This window comes from Mustelus asterias, chromosome 25 (genome assembly GCF_964213995.1).
Source record: "Mustelus asterias chromosome 25, sMusAst1.hap1.1, whole genome shotgun sequence".
NCBI classification, from domain to species: Eukaryota; Metazoa; Chordata; class Chondrichthyes; order Carcharhiniformes; family Triakidae; genus Mustelus; species Mustelus asterias.
The window spans coordinates 10,468,928-10,489,184 of record NC_135825.1 but is presented as its reverse complement, the minus strand read 5'-3'; the positions used below and the strand labels follow the sequence as shown (position 1 = coordinate 10,489,184).

General features: G+C 46.5%; 1 protein-coding gene across 7 annotated transcripts in view; it reads right to left on the bottom strand.

The window, feature by feature from the left end:
- The window catches only part of plekha6 (pleckstrin homology domain containing, family A member 6), a 368,857-nt gene that overhangs the window by 95,569 nt on the left and 253,031 nt on the right, over positions 1-20,257 (bottom strand). For 6 of the 7 annotated variants that reach the window (XM_078242061.1, XM_078242062.1, XM_078242066.1 and 3 more), the window contains 3 exons: positions 16,053-16,136; positions 7,163-7,298; positions 1,819-1,923 (listed from right to left, as the gene is read on the bottom strand). In XM_078242061.1, coding sequence (XP_078098187.1) covers positions 1,819-1,923; positions 7,163-7,298; positions 16,053-16,136 — 325 coding nt within the window. Of the gene's footprint in view, positions 1-1,818; positions 1,924-7,162; positions 7,299-16,052; positions 16,139-20,257 lie in introns of all 7 variants that reach the window. The other variant, XM_078242064.1, reaches the window with a different exon arrangement.

Sequence of the window (20,257 nt, the reverse complement as noted above, 5' to 3'; positions counted from 1 at the left end):
AAATGGTCGAGAGCTTCAAGTTTTTAGGTATCCAGATCACCAACAACCTGTCCTGGTCCCTCCACACTGGCACTTCAGTTAAGAAAGCCCACCAATGCCTCTACTTTCTCAGGAAATTTGGCATGTCCGCTATAACTCTCACCAACTTTTACAGACGCATCATAGAAAGCATCCTTTCTAGTTGTATCACAGCTTGGGATGGCTCTTGCTCTGTCCAAGACCGCAAGAAATTACAAAGGGCCGTAAACGATGCCCAGTCCATCACGCAAACCAGCCACCCATCCATTGACACTGTCTACACTTCCTGCTGCCTCGGAAAAGCAGCCAGCATTATCAAGGGATGCCATCAGACTTTTGAATAGACCCACCTCGTATTAAGTTGATCTTTCTCTATACCCTAGGTATGATTGTAACACTACATTCTGCACCCTCTCCTTTCCTGCTCTATGAATGGTATGCTTTGTCTGTGTAGCGCGCAAGAAACAATACTTTTCACTGTATACCAATACATGTGACAATAATAAATCAAATCAAAATCAAAACCTATTTCAATCTCGAAGGTTTTAATTGTCACACCATCCACAAGAAGTTCTAGAGTTCTACAATTCTCTGAAAAAGTGCACTCTGACCTTGCTCCAATGGCCTAGCTCTACTTATAAGAATATGACGCCTTATTCTTGATTTCATCATCAGAGGAAATGGCTCCGCTATTGAATCCTTTAAAACCTAAACACTTCAATCTTCTAGGATCAAGGGAGTATAAGCTATTTTAGATGCAGTTTGATCCTGTAAGTTCCAGTATCATTCTGAACAAAGGACAAAGAACAAAGAAAATTACAGCACAGGAACAGGCCCTTCGGCCCTCCAGGCCTGCACCGACCATGCTGCCCGACTGAACTAAAACCCCCTACCCTTCCGGGGACCATATCCTTCTATTCCCATCCTATTCATGCAATTGTTCAGATGCCCCTTAAAAGTCACTATCGTATCTGCTTCCACGACCTCCCCCAGCAGCGAGTTCCAGGCATCCACCACCCTCTGTGTAAAACACTTGCCTCATATATCTCCTTTGAACCTTGCCCCTCACACCTTAAACCTATGCCCCCTAGTAATTGATTCTTCCACCCTGGAGAAAAGCTTCTGATTACCCACTCCTCATAATCTTGTAGACTTCTATCAGGTCGCCCCCTCATGGAAGTCTACAAGATTATGGGGAGCATGGATAGAGGTCCATGTCCCTCATAATCTGCTGGTCTGAACCTGAATGGTTCTGGACTGGGGGGGGATTGGATTGATCGGGGGAGGGGAAGAAAAGGAACAAACTGAATGAGCATTGTAACTCCATGATCCCCGCTGGAGGTTGCATGTCTGTATCGATAGGAGGTGCAGAAAGCATTGGGTTGGCAATTCTGTGGGCACACAGCCAGGTCAAGCCCACCTTTACACAAGTTAACGGCGCAACTGAGTGAATCATGACCACTGCTCATGGAACTGTGCCCCAAGATAAATCCAGATCGTCAGGAGAGGAGCGAGGAAAGAAAATCAATATAAGTAAAAAAAAAACAAATAAATGGTTAAAAAGCTGTCTGACATAAAGCTCTGCCTGAGTCACCAGAAGATACTCACTTGGCAATGGCCTGACACTGCATCTAGTTTTTCTGTTTAATGTTGCAGTAATATTAACGGTAAGACACTTATTTTAAATAGACTATCACTGCTGGTAAAGTAACGCTGTCTGCAAGCTTGCGCCCTTGATACACCAATCCACGGGCAACCTCCCCCCAGTGTGAGTCAAGTCAGACAGGAGTTGCACCGTACCTGCTTAAACAGCCAGCCACTCTTCAGAACATTGGCTTTTGGATTCCTCTTCATTGAGTTTGACCTCTTGCCAAAGGCAGCGTTCTTCTTTGATGACCTGGAAGTCTGTTAAGAGACGGTGTTAAAACAGTTGGGTCAACACATTGAAACCTCATATGCATTAACTTCAAAACAAGCAACTGTTCCTCGCCTCTGCACCCCTTCGTAAAGTGGCACAACCAATAAGAACCTTAATCACAAACATAACTACAAACTAGAACTCAAAAGAACCTTAACCATAACTAAGAACTATAAGCATAACCATAACTAATAAGAATGTTAACCATAAAGAATCGTAGAATACCGATAGTGCAGAAGGTGGCCATTCAGCCCATTGAATCTGCACAGAACACAATCCCACCCAGACCCTATTCCCGTAGCCCCTCATATTTATCCTGCTAATCCCCCTGATACTAGGGTCAATTTAGCATGGCCAATCAACCTAACCCGCACATTTCTGGACTATGGGAGGAAACCGGCGCACTCGGAGGAAACCCACACAGACACGAGGAGAACATGCAGACTCCACACGGACAGACACCCGAGGCCGGAATTGAACCTGGGTCCCTGGTGCTGTGAGGCGGCAGTGCTAACCACTGTGCCACCGTGCTGCCCCTCTTTAAAGGATTAAAGAAACTTATCAAACTAAAATAAGGATAAAGCACCTAATGTCCATCACAGACTTTAATCCTTGCAGTGACCACCATTCACTGAGGCCTCAAGACAGTGAGTGCTGCATCTCCAGTGCCGCCCAGCACAACCAGGACAGGGGAAGAGAGACAGGCAAGCAGAATGGCTCGGCTACCTATCATCCCACTGCCTCAAGGCCACATCCAGTTTGCACCTTTGTAGAAGAAGTACTCTGGCTAGGCCTTGGAGCAGGCCTACAAGGAGGTCCGCTGACTGTCCCATTCTCCGTGCCCCCTCCCAAAACAACGTGTGACTGTGGTTCATTCTAGAAATGATTATTGTAACCTGTAGGTAAAAGGGAACGGGAGGCACGCAGGCGGGAATTTCTGGCCGTTCCCGCCAACGGGGTCTTCCGGTCCTGCCAACGCACCACCAACACAAAACACATCGGAGAGGGGTGGAAAAATCCTGCCCACAGACTAAATCAGGCTATGCAACAGAATGCACCAGGAACCATCCCAGAAGAAGTATCACTGAATAAACTCCCTTTTCTGGAATAAAACTCTTCCATTCTTTGGAGATTAAAAAAATAACTTTGGTGTGACGATGGTGGCATCTATAGGCACAGATAAATAGCAAAAGGATGGTAAAAGGAGGATTAGAGTCGATTAGGGACCTACAAAGTAACTTACACATGGAGCAGGGGGCAGAGTTGAGGTATTAAATGAATACTTTGCATCCATCTTTACCAAGCAGATAGATGTTACCCAAGATGGTGGTGTCAGACAAGGATACTCTGTCCCTAGATGGATTCAAAATTGATACAGCGGGAGTGTTGAATAGACTGTCGGTACTGAAAGTGGACAAGACACCAGGACCAGATGAGATGCACTGCAGCAATTCACCAAAGATCCTTAGACAGCACCTTCCAAACTCAGGACCACTTCCATCTAGAAGGACAAGGGCAGCAGATACATGGGAACACCACCACCTGCACGTTCCCCTCCAAGCCACTCACCGTCCTGACTTGGAAATATATCGCCGTTCCTTCGCAATCAGCCCACAGAAGATGGACTGCAGCGATTCAAGAAGACAGCTCACCACCACCTTCTCAAGGGCAACTAGGGATGAGCAATAAATGCTGGCTAGCCAGTGACGTCCATGTCCCATGAATGAATTTTTAAAAATGTCTCCAAGGATATTGAAGGAAGTGAGAATGGATATTGCAGAGGCGCTGGTTATAATCTTCCAGTCTTCTCTCATCTCAGGGGAGGTGCCAGAGGACTAGAAAATTGCAGAAGTTACACCCTTGTCCAAAAAAGGATAGCCCCAAAAATTACAGGCCAGTCAGTTTAATATCAGAGGTAGGCAAGCTACTATTATTTGGGATAGAATAAATGGTCACATGGAAAGAAATGTGGATTGATTAAGAAGAGTCAGCATGGATTTCTAAAGGAGAAATCATGTTTAACTTGCTGGAGGTATTTGAGGAGGCAACAGAAAGGGTTGATGAGGGTAACGCTGTTGATGTGGTGTACTCGGACTTTCAGAAGGCATTCAATACAGTGTCACACAATAGACTTGTGAGAAAAGTTATAGCTCATGGAATAAGAGGGACAGTAGCAACGTGGATCACAAAATTACTGAGTAATAGAAATCAGAGAGTAATGGTCAATGGATATTTTTCGAGCTGGAGGAAGGTTTGTAGTGTTGCTCCCCAGGGGTCGATATTGAGACCCTTACTTTTCCTGAGATAGATTAATGATCTAGATCTTGATGTGCAGGTGACAATTTCAAAATTTGCAAACGATACAAAACTTTGAAGTATTGTAAACTGGGAAGAGGACAACATAGAACTTCAAAAGGGCGTAGACAAGTTGATAAAGTGGCAGATAGGTGGCAGATGAAGTTCAATGCAGAGAAATATGAGGTGATGCATTTTGGTGGGAAGAACATGGAGAGACAGTATAGAATAAGGGGTACAATTCTTAAAGGGCTCCAAGAGCAGAGGGACCTGGATGTATATGTGCTTAGACATTTGAAAGTGGCAGGACAGGTGGAGAGAGCATTTAATGAAGCGTATAATATTCTGGGCTTTATTAATAGAGGCATAGGGTACAAGAGCAAGGAGGGTATGCTGAACTTATACAAGGCACTAAGTAGACCTCAGCTGGAATATTGTGTTCTGGGCACTACACTATAAAGTTAAAGTTTATTTATTAGTCACATGTAGGCATATATTAACACTGCAGTGAAGTTATTGTGAAGTTATTGTGAAAATCCCTTAGTTGCCACACTCCGATGCCTGTCTAGGAGAATTTAGGAGAACGAACCTAACCAGCATGACTGCGTGGGAGGAAACCCACACAGGGATAACATGCAGACTCCACACAGGCAGTGACCCAAGTCAGGAATTGAACTCAGGTCCCTGGTGCTGTGAAGCAGCAGTGCGAACCTCTGTGCCACCGTGCTGCCTAAAGGAAGAATGTGAACACATTGGAGTGCAGAGGTGGTTTACAAGAATGGTTCCAGGGATGCGAAACTTCAGTTATGAGGATAGATTGGAGAGGTTGAGACTGTTCTCCTTGGCAAGAAGAAGGCTAAGAGGAGATTTGATAGAAACGTTCCAAATCACGAGATGGGGAGAAACTGTACCCCCGCGTAAAAGGCTGCAGAATGAGAGGGCGCAGATTTAAAGTGATTTGCAAAAAAAATAAATGCGATGTGAGATTTTTAAAAAACTTTTTTACACAACGAGTGGTTTGGGTCTGGAATGCACTGCCTGAAAGTGTGGTGGAGGCAATGTGCAGGGTTACGGGGAAAAGGCAGGGGAATTGGAACTAAGCCAAGATACTCATCTGGAAAGCCAGCACAGAGATGATGGGTCAAACAGCCTCCTTCGGCACTGTAGCAATTCTTTGAATGGCAGAGTGGTAATATCACTGGACTAGTAATCCTGAAGATCAGGTTAATGCTCTGGGGACACGGGTTCAAATCCCACTGTAGCAGCTGGTGAAATTTAATTCATAAAATACAATTTAAATTCCCGTGAAAAAATAAAGATTAAAAAAGGTCCTTGGGCACAATGTTGGCAGCTGTGTTGGGACTTCTCTATTCAGTGCTGACAGTGCCAGAGTTTGGGGAATCAGGTGCAGGAGTGAAAAGGCACAGATGCCACTTTTGGTGTATTGCTGGTGCCCATCTGTCCCCAATAGCTAGAAACTTTGGTGCTTGCCAATTGCTTAGGGAAGATCCCCATGATGCATTACCCAGCATAGAAATCATAGAAACCCTACAGTGCAGAAGGAGGCCATTCGGCCCATCGAGTCTGCACCGACCACAATCCCACCCAGGCCCTACCCCCACATATTTACCCGCTAATCCCTCTAACCTACGCACCTCAGGACTCTAAGGGGCAATTTTTAACCTGGCCAATCAACCTAACCCGCACATCTTTGGACTGTGGGAGGAAACCGGAGCACCCGGAGGAAACCCACGCAAACACGAGAAGAATGTGCAAACTCCACACAGACAGTGACCCGAGCTGGGAATCGAACCCGGGACCCTGGAGCTGTGAAGCAGCAGTGCTAACCACTGTGCTACCGTGCCGCCCACATCTGCAGCAGTGCTAACCACTGTGCTACCATGCTGCCCACATCTGCAGCAGTGCTAACCACTGTGCTACCATGCTGCCCACATCTTTCTAAGTAAGGGCTGTAATATGTTCTGCACCATTGGGTCTATTGTAGACTAGTCGATTGAGAGTGTTTGATAGGATCAGTCAACAAGTCCATGATCATTGTATCAACAAAGCATGGAAAAATATACACCGTTGTTATAGTCCCTGCAAGTCCAATTCTGGAACAGACTGCAGAGCGGAACAAATGTTTGGTTAATTAACTCAATATTCCTTGTGGCAGGAAAAGAGTTCTGATCTGTAACTATCGGTGGAATTATTTCTCTTGCGGTTCCAAACAGCAAGCACAACCAGGTCAACTGTGAGACTGGAGGCCACTGGCCAGTTCCTGAAGCTGCATAAAATCCATCACCTCCTTATCAACATTCATTAAATGTGACAGCTGCGATAAGAGGCTGTGTAAAGTTGCATTTCTCCTCAGTGTTGTACATTTTTAAACTGTTGACACAGTTTCAAGAGATTTAAGACTCCTCCGAAGTAAGAATGGGGGAGATGGGCAGGACTGGTATTCGATGGGCCAGTTTTAGCTCTTTCTTCAGAAGGAACTCTTCACAATTTCAGCTAATGAAAATACAACAAAACTTACTCCAACTTATAAATCAAAGAAAGGGTTTAATAAAGAAACATCATTACTCCAAACTCGGGGCCTCGCCCTGGGCCACTCCAAGCTATCCCCAATTCTACATAGTTCCTTATTTATAGTGAATCAGCTGGTCAGCTGACTCTATAATTGGTTCCATGTTTTCCTGAGTCAGCTGACCCTTACATCTTGTTCCCATTGGTCACATTACATCCAATACAAAGTTGTCACCGGTTACGTTCTAACATTAGCTACAGTGAATACATCGTCCATTGTAGTGACACCAATGACCAGTTTTTCTTCACTCTCCCACCGCCTGCATTGCGATAGAATCCGTGGTCACCCTCCCAGCTAACAGTGAACATGCGACTATAACTGCAGTGAAGTGCCACCCTTACCCTGACTGGCTGTTCCTGAGAGGCTTCTGAAACCAAGGTGTGATTGGACATCTCACTGGCAATGCTGGTTGGGCGCTGCCCGCCTCCTCCTTCGCCCCGCATTCCTCCTGCCCGGTTTGACATGTTGGGTTTTGGCCTGAAACAATCAATGCAACAATATTAGTAAAGGGTGGAAATACAGACAGAATTCCCAAATACTGGCGGTGGAGTCAAAGATCAAAGAACAAAGAAAATTACAGCACAGGAACAGGCCCTTTGGCCCTCCAACCTGCACTGACCATGCTGCCCGACTGAACTAAAACCCCCTACCCTTCCGGGGACCATATCCTCTATTCCCATCCTATTCATTTATTTGTCCAGACGCCCATTAAAACTCACTATCGTATCTGTTTCCACTACCTCCCCCGTCAGCGAGTTCCAGAGACCCACCGCCCTCTGTGTAAAAAACTTGCCTCGTACATCTCCTTCAAACCTTGCCCCTTGCCCCCTAGTAATTGACTCTTCCACCCTGGGAAAAAGCTTCTGACTATCTACTCTGTCCATGCCCATTATAATCTTGTAGACTTCTATAAGGTCGTTCCCTCAACCTCCGTCGTTCCAGTGAGAACAAACCAACTTTCTCCAACCTCTCCTCATAGCTAATGCCCTCCATGCCAGGCAACATCCTGGTAAATCTTTTCTGTACCCTCTCCAAAGCCTCCAAATCCTTCTGGTAGTGTGGCAACCAGAATTGAACACTATATTCCAAGAGTCTTTGGGGAGTTCTCCCCGTGTCTGCGTGGGTTTCCTCCGGGTGCACTGGTTTCCTCCCACAGTCCAAAGATGTGCAGATTAGGTTGACTGGCGAAGCTAAATTGCCCCTTAGTGTCAGGGGGATTAGCAGGGTAAATAAGTGAGGTTATGGGGATAGGGCATTGGTGGGATTGTTGTCGGTGCAGACTCAATGGGCTAAATGGCCTCCTCCTGCACTGTAGGGATTCTATAATTCTACATGCTAATGTTTATTTATTAGTCACAAGTAAGGCTTACATTAACACTGCAATTAAGTTCCTGTGAAATTCCCCTAGTCGCCACAGTTCGGCGCCTGTTCAGGTCAATACACCTAACCAGTACGTCTTTCAGAATGTGGGAGGAAACCCACGCAGACATGGGGAGAATGTGCAAATCCACATAGACAGTGACCCAAGCCGGGAATCGAACCCAGATCCCTGGCATTTTGAGGCAGCAGTGCTAACCACTGTGTCACCATGCATTTGTATATGTTGAATTTTTGTGCATTGAGTTTGTGGTGTATCTAAAAGCTAATTATTGAATGTGCATATTGCATGCATCTGTTGTATATGCACATCCGTTATATGCATACATAGTGTATACATTTGCATTACTTTAATATGTTATGGGTGTGGTATGTATTATATCTGTATATGCAGTCTTCAATGCTAAACCAAATAGGTTATGATTTCTGTCTCCAGGTTTTTGACTTAAGGAAAGCCAAAAAACCTTGTATTGAAATAAGGTCTGAAATATCTGTGAGTCCTCTCCCATTCCAGTCATAAATCTGGAATCAATGACGCTATAACCAGTCACAGGGTAGCCGTTGTGTTGGAGGAAAATTGCTGGAATTTAATCTTTTGTTCCCATAATAATTTTGTAGTAATTCCGCCTGTGGGTCTCATACAGGCAGGGTGAATGTTTCTTTAGTGGGTCTCGCCCAGAGGAGAAATATCCTCCCACATTCTCTCTGTTTCCTCAAACACTTTCTTTTGTTGAAGATTAGTCATCAGATCAAGCAGTCTACATGGAGAGAGATTGCAAACCTCTGGGGTAGAGAGGGATCTGGGTGTCCTAATACATGAAACAGGAAAAGTTAGCATGCTGGTACAACAAGTGACTGGGAAGGCAAATGGAATGTTGATGTTTATTGCCAGGGGAATGGAATATAAAAGTAGGGATGTTTTGCTAGGCATTTGTGAGACCACATCTGGAGCACTGTGTACAGTTTTGGTCTCCTTATTTTAAGAAAGGATATAAGTGCATCAGAAGTAGTTCCGAGAAGGTGGTGGTTGATCTAACACTCACTAAGTCCACTTACCTGCCTTATCTCCGTAACCCATAATTCTCCTACTGATTAAAAATCAATCTCAGCCTTGAGAACCTTTTAGAACTCGGCTTCCGCAGCTTCCTGGGGCAAAACATTCCAAAGATCACCACTCTTTGAGAGAAGAATTTCTTCGTCAAATCCATTACGTCTGATCAGGAATCTTCCCCACTCTTACCACCCGTCATTGGCATTGATTGAAGGATTCACAGGCAGATACTCAACCTGTTTGTTCACATTATGAAGGCTCCCTCCTTGGCCTGTAAGTCCCAAAGGGGGATTCGAACCCAACGCCTCTGGCTCAGAGGCAGAGGCACTATTCATCTCACCACAAGATCTCCTATTGCAACACTCACTACACTTCAAAAGTATTTCATAACCAGTGAAGCACTGTGGCCATCCTGAAATCAGGAAAGGGGCGATATAAATGCAAGCCTGACTTCCAAGTAGTGAGATACAGTCGTTTTCATTTACCTGGATAAGCCCTGATGGGGAAACATTTGCAGGGTTACTGGGAAAGGGCAGAGTGGTTAGCACTGCTGCCTCATAGCGCCAGGGACCCGGGTTCGATTCCGGCCTTGGGTCACTGTCTGTTGGGAGTTTGCATGTTATCCCCATGTCTGCATGGGTTTCCTCGGATGCTCTGGTTTCCTCCGACAGTCCAAAAGATGTGCGGGTTAGGTGGATTGGCCATGATAAATTGCCCCTTAGTGTCAGGGGGGTTTAGGAGGGTAAATATGTGGGGTTACGGGGATAGGGCCTGGGTGGGATTGTTGTCGGTGCAGGCTCAATGGGCCAAATGGCCTCCTTCGGCGCTGTAGATTGTATGATTTTAGGTGGGGTTCGATGCGCTGAATGGATTCCTTCAGTGCTGTAACCATTCTATGGCCGGACTTTTACCGGCAACGCCCTTCCCGATTCTGGGGGTGGGCGAAGCTCGGAGAACAGCATTCGCCGTTGGCCTCGGGCGGGATCATACGTGCCGGTAGAATTCCACCCTATGATTCTGACAGAACGTGCCTCTGTTCACTGTCTCATCTGCACAGTAGTACAATGGTTAGCACTGCTGTCTCACAGCACCAGGGACCCGGGTTCAATTCCGGCCTCAGGTGACTGTGTGGAGTTTGTACTTATATAGAAAGAAACTCTGCAGTGCGGAAGGAGGACGTTCAGCTCGGCATGTCTGCACCGGGCAACAATACCACCTAGGCCTTATCCCCCTAACCCCGCATATTTACCCTGCTAATCCCTATAACCTACGCACCCCAGGACACTGACGGAAAATTTAGCATGGCCAATCCACCTAACCTGCACGTCTTTGGACTGTGGGAGGAAACCGGAGCACCCAGAGGAAACCCACGCAAACACGGGGAGAACGTGCAAACCCCACACCGACAGTGACCCAAGCCGGGAATCGAACCCAGGTCCCCGGAGCTATGAGGCAGCAGCGCTAACCACTGTGCCACCGTGCTACCTTCTGCCTGTGTCTGTGTGGGTTTCCTCCAGGTGCTCTGGTTTCCTCCCACACTCCAAAGCTGTGCAGGTTAGGTTGATTGGCCATGTTAAATCCCCTAGTGTCAGGGGGATTAGCAGGGTAAATTTGTGGGATTACAGGGATAGGGCCTGGGTGGAATTGTTGACAGTGCAGGCTCGATGGGCCAAATGTCCTCCTTCTGCACTGTAGGGATTCTGTGATACTGTGAAAAATGGCGCCACCCCAATGCAGCACTCCCTCGGTACTGCCATGGAGGTGCGTCAGCCTGGATTTTGTACTTAAGTGTGCAGAGTAAGGTATAAACCCACAACCCACAGGGGTGACGGTGCTACCAACTGAGCCACAGCTGTAGAAAATTCCCTATTTCTCGGCTCAGTTTTAAAGGTTAAAGTTTATTTGTTAGTGTCACAAGTTGGCTTACATTAACACTGCAACGAAATTACTGTGAAAATCCCCTAGTCGCCACACTTTGGCGCCTGCTCGGGTACACTGAGGGAGAATTTAGCATAGACAAAGCACCGAACCAGCACATCTTTCAGACTGTGGGAGGACATTGAGGTCAGCTCCATAAGCAAGCACAGTAAACTATGAGTATTGAGATAACATTCACACACGCCCATTTCCCATTTACAGCTCGTGAACATGACAAATAGAGGGTGGTGAGGAAATTTCATTACATCCGGACACCCGGAGGAAACCCACGCAGACATGGGGAAAACATGCAGACTCCGCACAGACAGTGACCAAAGGCAGGAACTGAACCCAGGGTTGCTGGAGCTGTGAGGCAGCAGTGCTAACCACTGTGTCACCGTGTCGCCCCGAGCTAAACTGAAAAGCAACACCTTGCTGTCAAAGAAAAAAGAATTCTAGTCAATGAAATTTCCAAATTCTCCTGAAAGCCAGTATCACAATATGAGTTATTATTTGTGTGTGAGTTTATCATCTGATGTACAACCCGAGGCCTCCCTGACTCTGTGCAGGAAGTGCCATCAGTAAATAGAAATATTCACATTTCATTATTGCCTCTGGTTGGTGACATTGCTTCAAACGTCTGAAAAGATTAGAATCCTGGTCTCAGCTCACTGTCTGTCTGTCAACGGTTATTTATTGAGGTCAGCTCCGTAAGCAAGCACAGTAAACTATGAGTATTGAGATAACATTCACACACGCCCATTTCCCATTTACAGCTCGTGAATATGACAAATCGAGGGTGATTAGGAAATTTCATTACACCTCAGATTATATGGAGTCTTAACATTGTTAGAACTCTCTCAGAACTAGCTCACGCCTCTAGAAATTCTGTTTGCTGCTAAACCCATTCTGGCTGGCAACGGCAACTGGAGAAGTTCAGAGGCAAAGGGGGCAATTTTCATCTAGAATCGTAGAATCCCCACAGTGCAGAAGGAGGCCATTCGGCCCATTGAGTCTGCACTAACTCTTACCCAGGTTTACCCCATAACTCCCCCGCACCTACACCACCAATCCCCCCAACCTACACATCTTTGGACACTAAGGAGCAAAGGCCAATCCACTTAACCCGCACATCTTTGGACTGTGGGAGGAAACCGGAGCACCCGGAGGAAACCCACGCAGACACGGGGAAAACGAGCAAACTCCACACAGACAGTCACTCGAGGCTGGAATTGAACCCAGGTGTCTTTGGCGCTGTGAGGCAGCAATGCTAACCAATGTGCCACCCTATCCTCCCCTTTGGGATGTTGATGAGATTGAGTGCAACTCTAGTTTTAGACTCCGTCCAATTTTAATCTCTGCTTAAGTCAAGGGTATCATTTTGGTCAGAGCAACATAGAATAGAATCCCTACAGTGCAAAAGGAGACCATTCGGCCCATCGAGTCTGCACCAAGTCTCTGACAGAGTACCTTATCCAGGCCCACTCCCCCAGCCTATCTCCATAACCCCATACATTTAGCATGGCCAATGCACCCTAATCTGTGCATCTTTGAACAGTGGGAGGAAACTGGAGCACCAGGAGGAAACCCACACAGACATGGGGAGAACGAGCAAACTCCACACAGACAGTGACCCAAGGCCAGAATTGAAGCTGGCGCTGTGACAATAAAAAATCAAATCAAATCAAAAAATGGAGAAGGTTCCTTCTGTGCACAATGTGCAGCAATTATATAACCATGTTCTCCAGAAGGTCTGCAATTTATTTACATATGGCAAACCTTCCTCACACATCCTCTTGTGTTATCTGTTTTTCTTTAAGTTGAAACCTTATCAGTTTAAAGTTTATTTATTGTCACAAGTACCCTTACATTAACACTGTAATTAAGTTATTGTGAAAATCCCCTTGTTGCCACATTCCAGTGCCTGTTTGGGTACACTGAAGGAGAATTTTAGCATGGCCATCGCACCTAACCAGCCCGTCCTCCTGTGGGAGGAAACCGGAGCACCCAGAGGAAACCCACGCAGACACAGGGAGAATGTGCAAACTTGCACAGACAGTAACCCCAGCGGGGAATCGAACCAGGATCCCTGGGGCTGTGAGGCAGCCATGCTAACCACTGTGCCACCGCCCACAGAGGAGCAGAAAATCAACATTCCATACCATCCCCCGACTGATGAGTTAAGTTCAAGTTATTCTTCCCACAACAAAACAGTAACTTGGATGGTGAAAATGTAAAGTGTCTTCAGTGTAACCTTGTTTATCCATCATGGCTTCTTGAAGACCAAGCATGCTTTGCAACGAGGTCAGAATTCTGTATTGGGCACCAACAAGGTGGCCTGCGGCCTGCTCTGGTTTTTGATTCATTGTTTTTGGACATACTTCCTACTGGTTGCAGGGATAATTATCAACCGATTAGGAAAATTGCATTGGTTTGGTTGACTTCAACTGTTTTATACTATCGTCCAAAATCAAAATAGCACAATTATGGACTTTGGACCTTCAACAGATTCCTCAAAATAAACAACAACTTTCATTTATATAGTGCCTTTAAATCTGCCCAAGAATCGTCACAGACTTTGATATTGAACGACCTATGATAGTGCTGGGCAACCTGCAGCCCGGAGGCCACATGTGGTCCACCCGAGTTCTGAGTGCGGCCCAGTGGATATTTTGTTGACCGTTGCCCATACGCAGGGTTGCCACATCCCATTGGTTACCGTCTGTGCAGTTTGTTTCCTACCGTTATGACTGAGTGATTTATATGGATGTATAGCCACTAATAATACGGCAATGAAAATGGGGTCTGCGAATGAGGCCAGAATTAAACAATATTCCCAACTCTTGTAGTTCAACATTTCCGAGCAGCTGTACGTTTGAAAATGAACATAAGAAGTTGAGATGGAAATTATGCCCCTCTTAACCCAACATCGCCATCATGAATCCCGACAGTGCAGAAGGAGGCCATTTGGCCCATCGAGTCTACCCTGACTACAATCGCACCCAGGCCCTATTCCTGTAACCCCACATATTTACCCTGCCAATCTCCCTGACACTAGAGTCAACTTAGCATGGCCAATCAACCTAACCCGCACATCTTTGGACAGTAAGTAGTCTCACAACACCAGGTTAAAGTCCAACAGGTTTATTTGGGAGCACGAGCTTTCGGAGCGGTGCCCCTTCATCAGGTGAATGCAGTCACCTGATGAAGGAGCAGCGCTCCGAAAGCTCGTGCGCCCAAATAAACCTGTTGGATTTTAACCCGGTGTTGTGAGACTACTTATTGTGCCTATCTCAGTCCAGCGCTGGTAAATCCACATCATCTTTGGACTGTGGGAGGAAATCGGAGCACCCGGAGGAAACCCACGTAGACGTGGGGAGAACGTGCAAACTCCACACAGACAGTGACCTGAGGCCGGAATTGAACCCAGGTTCCTGGTGCTGTAAGGCAGCAGTGCTAACCACTGTGCCACTGTGCCAGTTATGCCCAGCTCAACAACTGAAACCCAGCAAGTTGCTGATTCACACAGAGTTCTAGATTTTATCGGTCTAACTTTTGCCAAGTTAACTGATCTCAAACGGGGCAACAGCACAGGCTACAAATGGCCTCAGTAACCTCTGCTGCAGGAAAAGGATAGTGAGAAACATCAGCCGGGGTCAGCAGTCACCCTCAGCTGACCAGACACTTGTTATGAAGACTCACGTGTGGCAAATGACAAGGTAGTGTCAGATGATCAGTCCCAATTGAACGACAGCTCTTCAGGTGCTGGGTGGAGAAGGTAAGCAGGGGTGAAGGAACCAGAGCCCTCCAGATGAGTAGTGATGATAATCAAGGCCTATAGAACATAGCCCCTTCAGAAAAGGAATTTAACCCCGAAAAGTGTGAGGTATACACACTTTGGAAGGAGTAATTTGACAAGGAAGTATTCAATGAATGACATGACATGAGGAAACATAGAAAGATAGAAGATAGGAGCAGGAGGAGGCCATTTGGCCCATCAAGCCTGCTCCACCATTTATTACGATCATGGCTGATCATCCATGTCTGAAGATCTGTGGCGTGTTTGTCCATAGATCTCTGAAAGAGGAAGGGGATGTTGGCAGGGTGGTGAAAAAGGCATATGGGACACTTGCCTTTATCAATCGGGGTATAGATTACAAAAGCAGAGAGGTCATGATGGAGTTGTATAGAACTTTGGTGAGGCCACAGCTAAAGTGCTGTGTGCAGTTCTGGTCGCCACATTATAGGAAGGACGTGAACGCACTGGAGGAGGTGCAGAGGTGATTTACCAGGCTGCTGCTGCCTGGGATGGAACATTTAGGTTATGAAGAGAGGTTGGGTAGGCTTGGGTTGTTTTCATTGGAGCAGAGAAGACTGAGGGGGGGGGCGACCTGATCGGGATGTACAAGATTATGAGGGGCATGGACAGAGTGGATAGGGAGCAGCTGTTCCCCTTAGTTGAAGGATCAGTCACGAGGGGACATAGGTTCAAGGTGAGGGTAGGAGGTTTATCCAGAGGGTGGTGACGGTCTGGAATGCACTGGCTGGGAGGGTGGTGGAGGCGAGTTGCCTCACATCCTTTAAAAAGTATCTGGACGAGCACTTGGCACATCATAGCATTCAAGGCTATGGGCCAAGTGTGGACAGATGGCATTAGGTGGGAGGTCAGGTGTTTCTCACATGTTGGTGCAGGTTCAATAGGCTGTATGATTCTATGATTCAAAGAAGAGAGAGAGAGAGGAGGGGAAAGGAGAGAGGGAGATAGGAAGAGGGAGGTAGGGAGAGGAAACTAGCACCCATTGAACTGTACCTCTGTAGGAGCAGCGGAGAGGGAGAAAGAGCAAAATTGGCACTAAGGAAGAGAGAAAAGGTAATAACAGACTCACTTGTCTTCCAGTTTGAAGATGCAGTTCTCAATGGGCACAACCCCAGTCACTGGGTCCTGGAATGTGGTAGTTCTGTCATTGTGACTGAAAAATAATAGATAGAAGAGATTTAGCAATTGAGGCAGCATTTGAATCAAGAGACTTAGCCAGTGCGATTACTTATACTCAGGCTTAGGAATGCAGACAGTGACCAGTAACTCCAAAGGTTTGACAGCACTGTGGTTATTATTCCAGAGGATGCGACTTTGTTTGTTTGTCCTCACTGGGAGTGAAACCACTTTCCCACCTGAGAAGGTGGCCTCGTTCTAACTCTTCTACTGATGTGGAGGCTCAATGGGGAAGGCACACAGCCTAACGGGCTTTCAGCTCAGTACACAGAGGAGCTGGGGTCCCTCTGGCAGCCTGCACCAGAGAACATGGAATAAATATAACTCAAAATGGTCCCTGAGAACGGCATGCACTGAACTGAAAGCAATTGAACTGTTTTGCACTTTATGGAGCATCAGCATGATCTGTCATTTAATGCACTGCTACAAATGTCATGAAGAAAGCCTATTTTGTTTGAGAATATCTCTTCTTTCAGCAGCCGGGACAAGCCTCAATGTTAGGGATAACATTTCCTTCAGCTTTCTCCAAGAACAGCAGTGCCAGACCTTCACCATGCCGGCGGCACAGTGGTCAGCACTGCTGCCTCACAGCGCCAGGGACCCGGGTTCAATTCTGGCCTCGGGTGACTGCGTGGAGCTTGCACATTCTCCTTCATGGGTTTCCTCCGGGTGCTCCGGTTTTCTCCCACAGTCCAAAGATGTGCAGCTTGGGTGGATGGGCATTCGATGGGCATTCTTAGGACAGAGTTGAGGAGGAACTTCTTCTCTCAGAGGGTGGTGAATCTCTGGAATTCTCTGCCCACTGAAGTGGTGGAGGCTACCTCGTTGAATATGTTTAAATCACGGATAGATGGATTCCTGATCGGTAAGGGAATTAGGGGTTATGGGGATCAGGCGGGTAAGTGGAACTGATCCACTTCAGATCAGCCATGATCTTATTGAATGGCGGGGCAGGCTCGAGGGGCTAGATGGCCTACTCCTGCTCCTATTTCTTATGTTCTTATGAATGGCCTCTTCTGCACAGTAGGGATTCTATGATTCTACAAAAATCCTCTTTCTTTCTATCACTGGGGCAAGTGACCCACACATTACTTATATCAACACTGCAATGAAGTTACTGTGAAAATCCCCAAGTCGTCACACTCTGGCCGGCGCCTGTAGGGTTCCCACTTACTGACTAAAATCTCCATTCCTCCCCTCCCACAACATCTCTGACTTACTGGAGTTCCAGTCGCTGTTCATCTTGTTAGCACTGGCAAAACTCATAAATGATTAAACACAGATCAATGAACAGGGTAACTCAGAGACCTGCTCCACAGTGCCCAGGACTAAGTGTGCCGCTCTCAAATCAACTGATATTCAGGATAAACATTTTTTTAAACCATCCGTGAATAAACAGATTAACCATGTCGCAAGAATGCAAGCATGATTAGCAACAGAGAAAAGCTCGCCAGCCCACGGCTGATCCAAGTTACCAAGGCCACAAACATCTCTCTCTCCCTTCATGGTTTTTTTCTCAAGAATCATACATAATCGCGTTCTGAACTCGCTCAAGCTGCCCGCGCCAGTACATTTTCAACTGCAACAACAGCTTCATTTATATAACACCTTTAATGTAGGAAAACATTCCAAGATGCTTCACAGGACTGTGATCCAAGAAAACTAGAAACAGTGTCACAGAAAGGAATAAATCGGACAGGTGGCCAAAAAGCTGGTCAAAGGAGTACGTTTTTTCAGGCCTTTTCATACTATTAATATCATAGTATCCCTACAGTGCAGAAGGAGGTCATTCGGCCCATCAAGTCTGCACCAATCACAATCCCACCCAGACCCTATCCTCATCACCCAATGCATTTACCCTAGTTAGTCCCCTTAACATTAAGGGACAATTTAGCTTGGCCAATCCACCTAACACGCACATCTTTGGAATGTGGGAGGAAACAGGGGCACCCAGAGGAAACCCACGCAGACATGGGGAGGATGTGCAAACTCCGCACAGACAGTGACCCAAGCCGGGAATTGAACCTGCGCTGTGAGGCAGCAGTGCTAACCACTGTGCCACCGTACCGCCCCGGTGCAACTTGCAGAAGGAGGAGAGAGGTGCAGAGTCAGAGAGGTTTAGCAAAGAAATTCCAGGGCTTAGGACCTAGGAAGCTGAAGCCATGGCTGGCAATTGGCGTGGTTTAATATTGGGGGTGCGAAAGAGACCAGAATTAGAGGGATACAGAGATCTTGGAGGGTTGTGGGGCTGGAGGAGATGGAGAGGTTTGAACACAAGGATGAGAACTTTACAACAAAGGAATCAGGGGCCAGTGTAGGTCAGCGAGAAGTAACCTCTACCTAACTTCTGATTGTGAATCTTAAACCTCCACAGTTTTAACTCAGGTTCCCTGGAACTTGAACCCTTCACAGTGTTAAGCAATTCCACTGGCTAAACTTTATCAATCCTCTTCACAATATCAATGAATCCTCCTGCGATCCAAGAGAAACAACAGTCCAAATTCCCTCACCTTGGCAAATACCAGTGGGTAATATTTGCACCTGAATCTGAAGGTCGTTCATCTAAGTCCCACTTCAGGATTTGAGCATGAAAACCTCCAGTGCAGTACTGAGGGAGTGTCGTACTGTCAGAGGTGCGGTTTTTCAGATGAGATGTTGAACTGATGTCTCATCTGTCCTCTCGGGTGGTACATTAAAAAAAAAACACAGTGCTACTGTGAAGGGGAGTGGCGGTGGCCTGGATTCTCCGATCTCCACAGCCAATGAGAATGAAGAATTTGGCACTCAGCCAAATCTCCATTCACTGCAGCTGGACCGGAAAATCCTAGTCGCGGGTGAGGTCGGAGAATCCCAGCCGCGGGTGAGGTCGGAGAATTCCAGTCAGTGTCTTGCTGATACTTATTTTTCAATCGGCAACGTTAGAATGCAACCGGTGACAACTTTGTATTGGACATAATGTGACCAATGGGAACAAGATGTAAGGGTCAGCTGACCCAGTAAACCATGGACCCTATTACATCATCGAGTGATGTAATAGTCAGCTGATTCACTATAAATAAGGAACTATGTAGAATTATGGGTAGCTTGGATTGGCTCAGGATGAGGCCCTGAGTTTGGAGTAATGATGTTTTTTTATTAAACTCTTTCTTTGATTTATAAGTTGGAGTAAGTTTTGTTGTATTTTCATTCGCTGCATTGTGAAGAGTTCCTTCTGAGGAAAGAACCAATACCAAAAGAGATTATCTAAACATTATCAGAGCTTGCTTTGTGCAAACTAGTTGATGTGTTTCTGACATTACAACAGTTGCTACTACAGTGGGACACCACCACTGACCAAGTTGCTTCAGCCCTGAAGAAATTTCTCCCAGACTAGCCCTGCAGCAGGTAGTGTGGGAAAAATCCCACCCGGCCAATCCAGCTGTCACAGATCCATCTGTCCATGACAGTGTAAATAGGAGTGATCATTGCACTGTCCTTCTGAAGATGGAGCCCCATCTTCACACTGAGGACACCCTTCAATGTGTTGTGCGGTGCTCAATGGGATAAATTCAGAACAGATCTCGCAACTCAAAATCAGGCATCCATGAGGCACCATTGGCAGCAGCAGAATTGTACTCAACCATAATCTGTAACCTCATAACACGGGATATCCCACATTACATCAAGCCAAGGGATCAACTGAATTCACTGAAGAGAGAAGGAGGGCATAGAACCATACAGTGCAGCAGAGGCCATTTGGCCCATCGGGTCTACACAGACTCTCTGACAGAGCATCTTACCCAGGTCCTATCCCTGTAACCCCACATATTCTGTATAGCTTGCAAGAAACAATACTTTTCACTGTATGTTAATACATGTGACAATAATAAATCAAATCAAAACCAAAGTATTCATCTCGCTAATACCCCCTACACGTATTGGGACACCAAAGGGCAATTTAGCATGGCCAATCCACCTAACCTGCACATCTTTTGACTGTGGGAGGGAACTGGAGCACCCGGAGGGAACCTACGCAGACATGGGGAGAATGTGCAAACTCCACACAGACAGTGACCCAAGGTCAGAATTGAACCCGGATTCCTGGCACTGTGAGTCAGC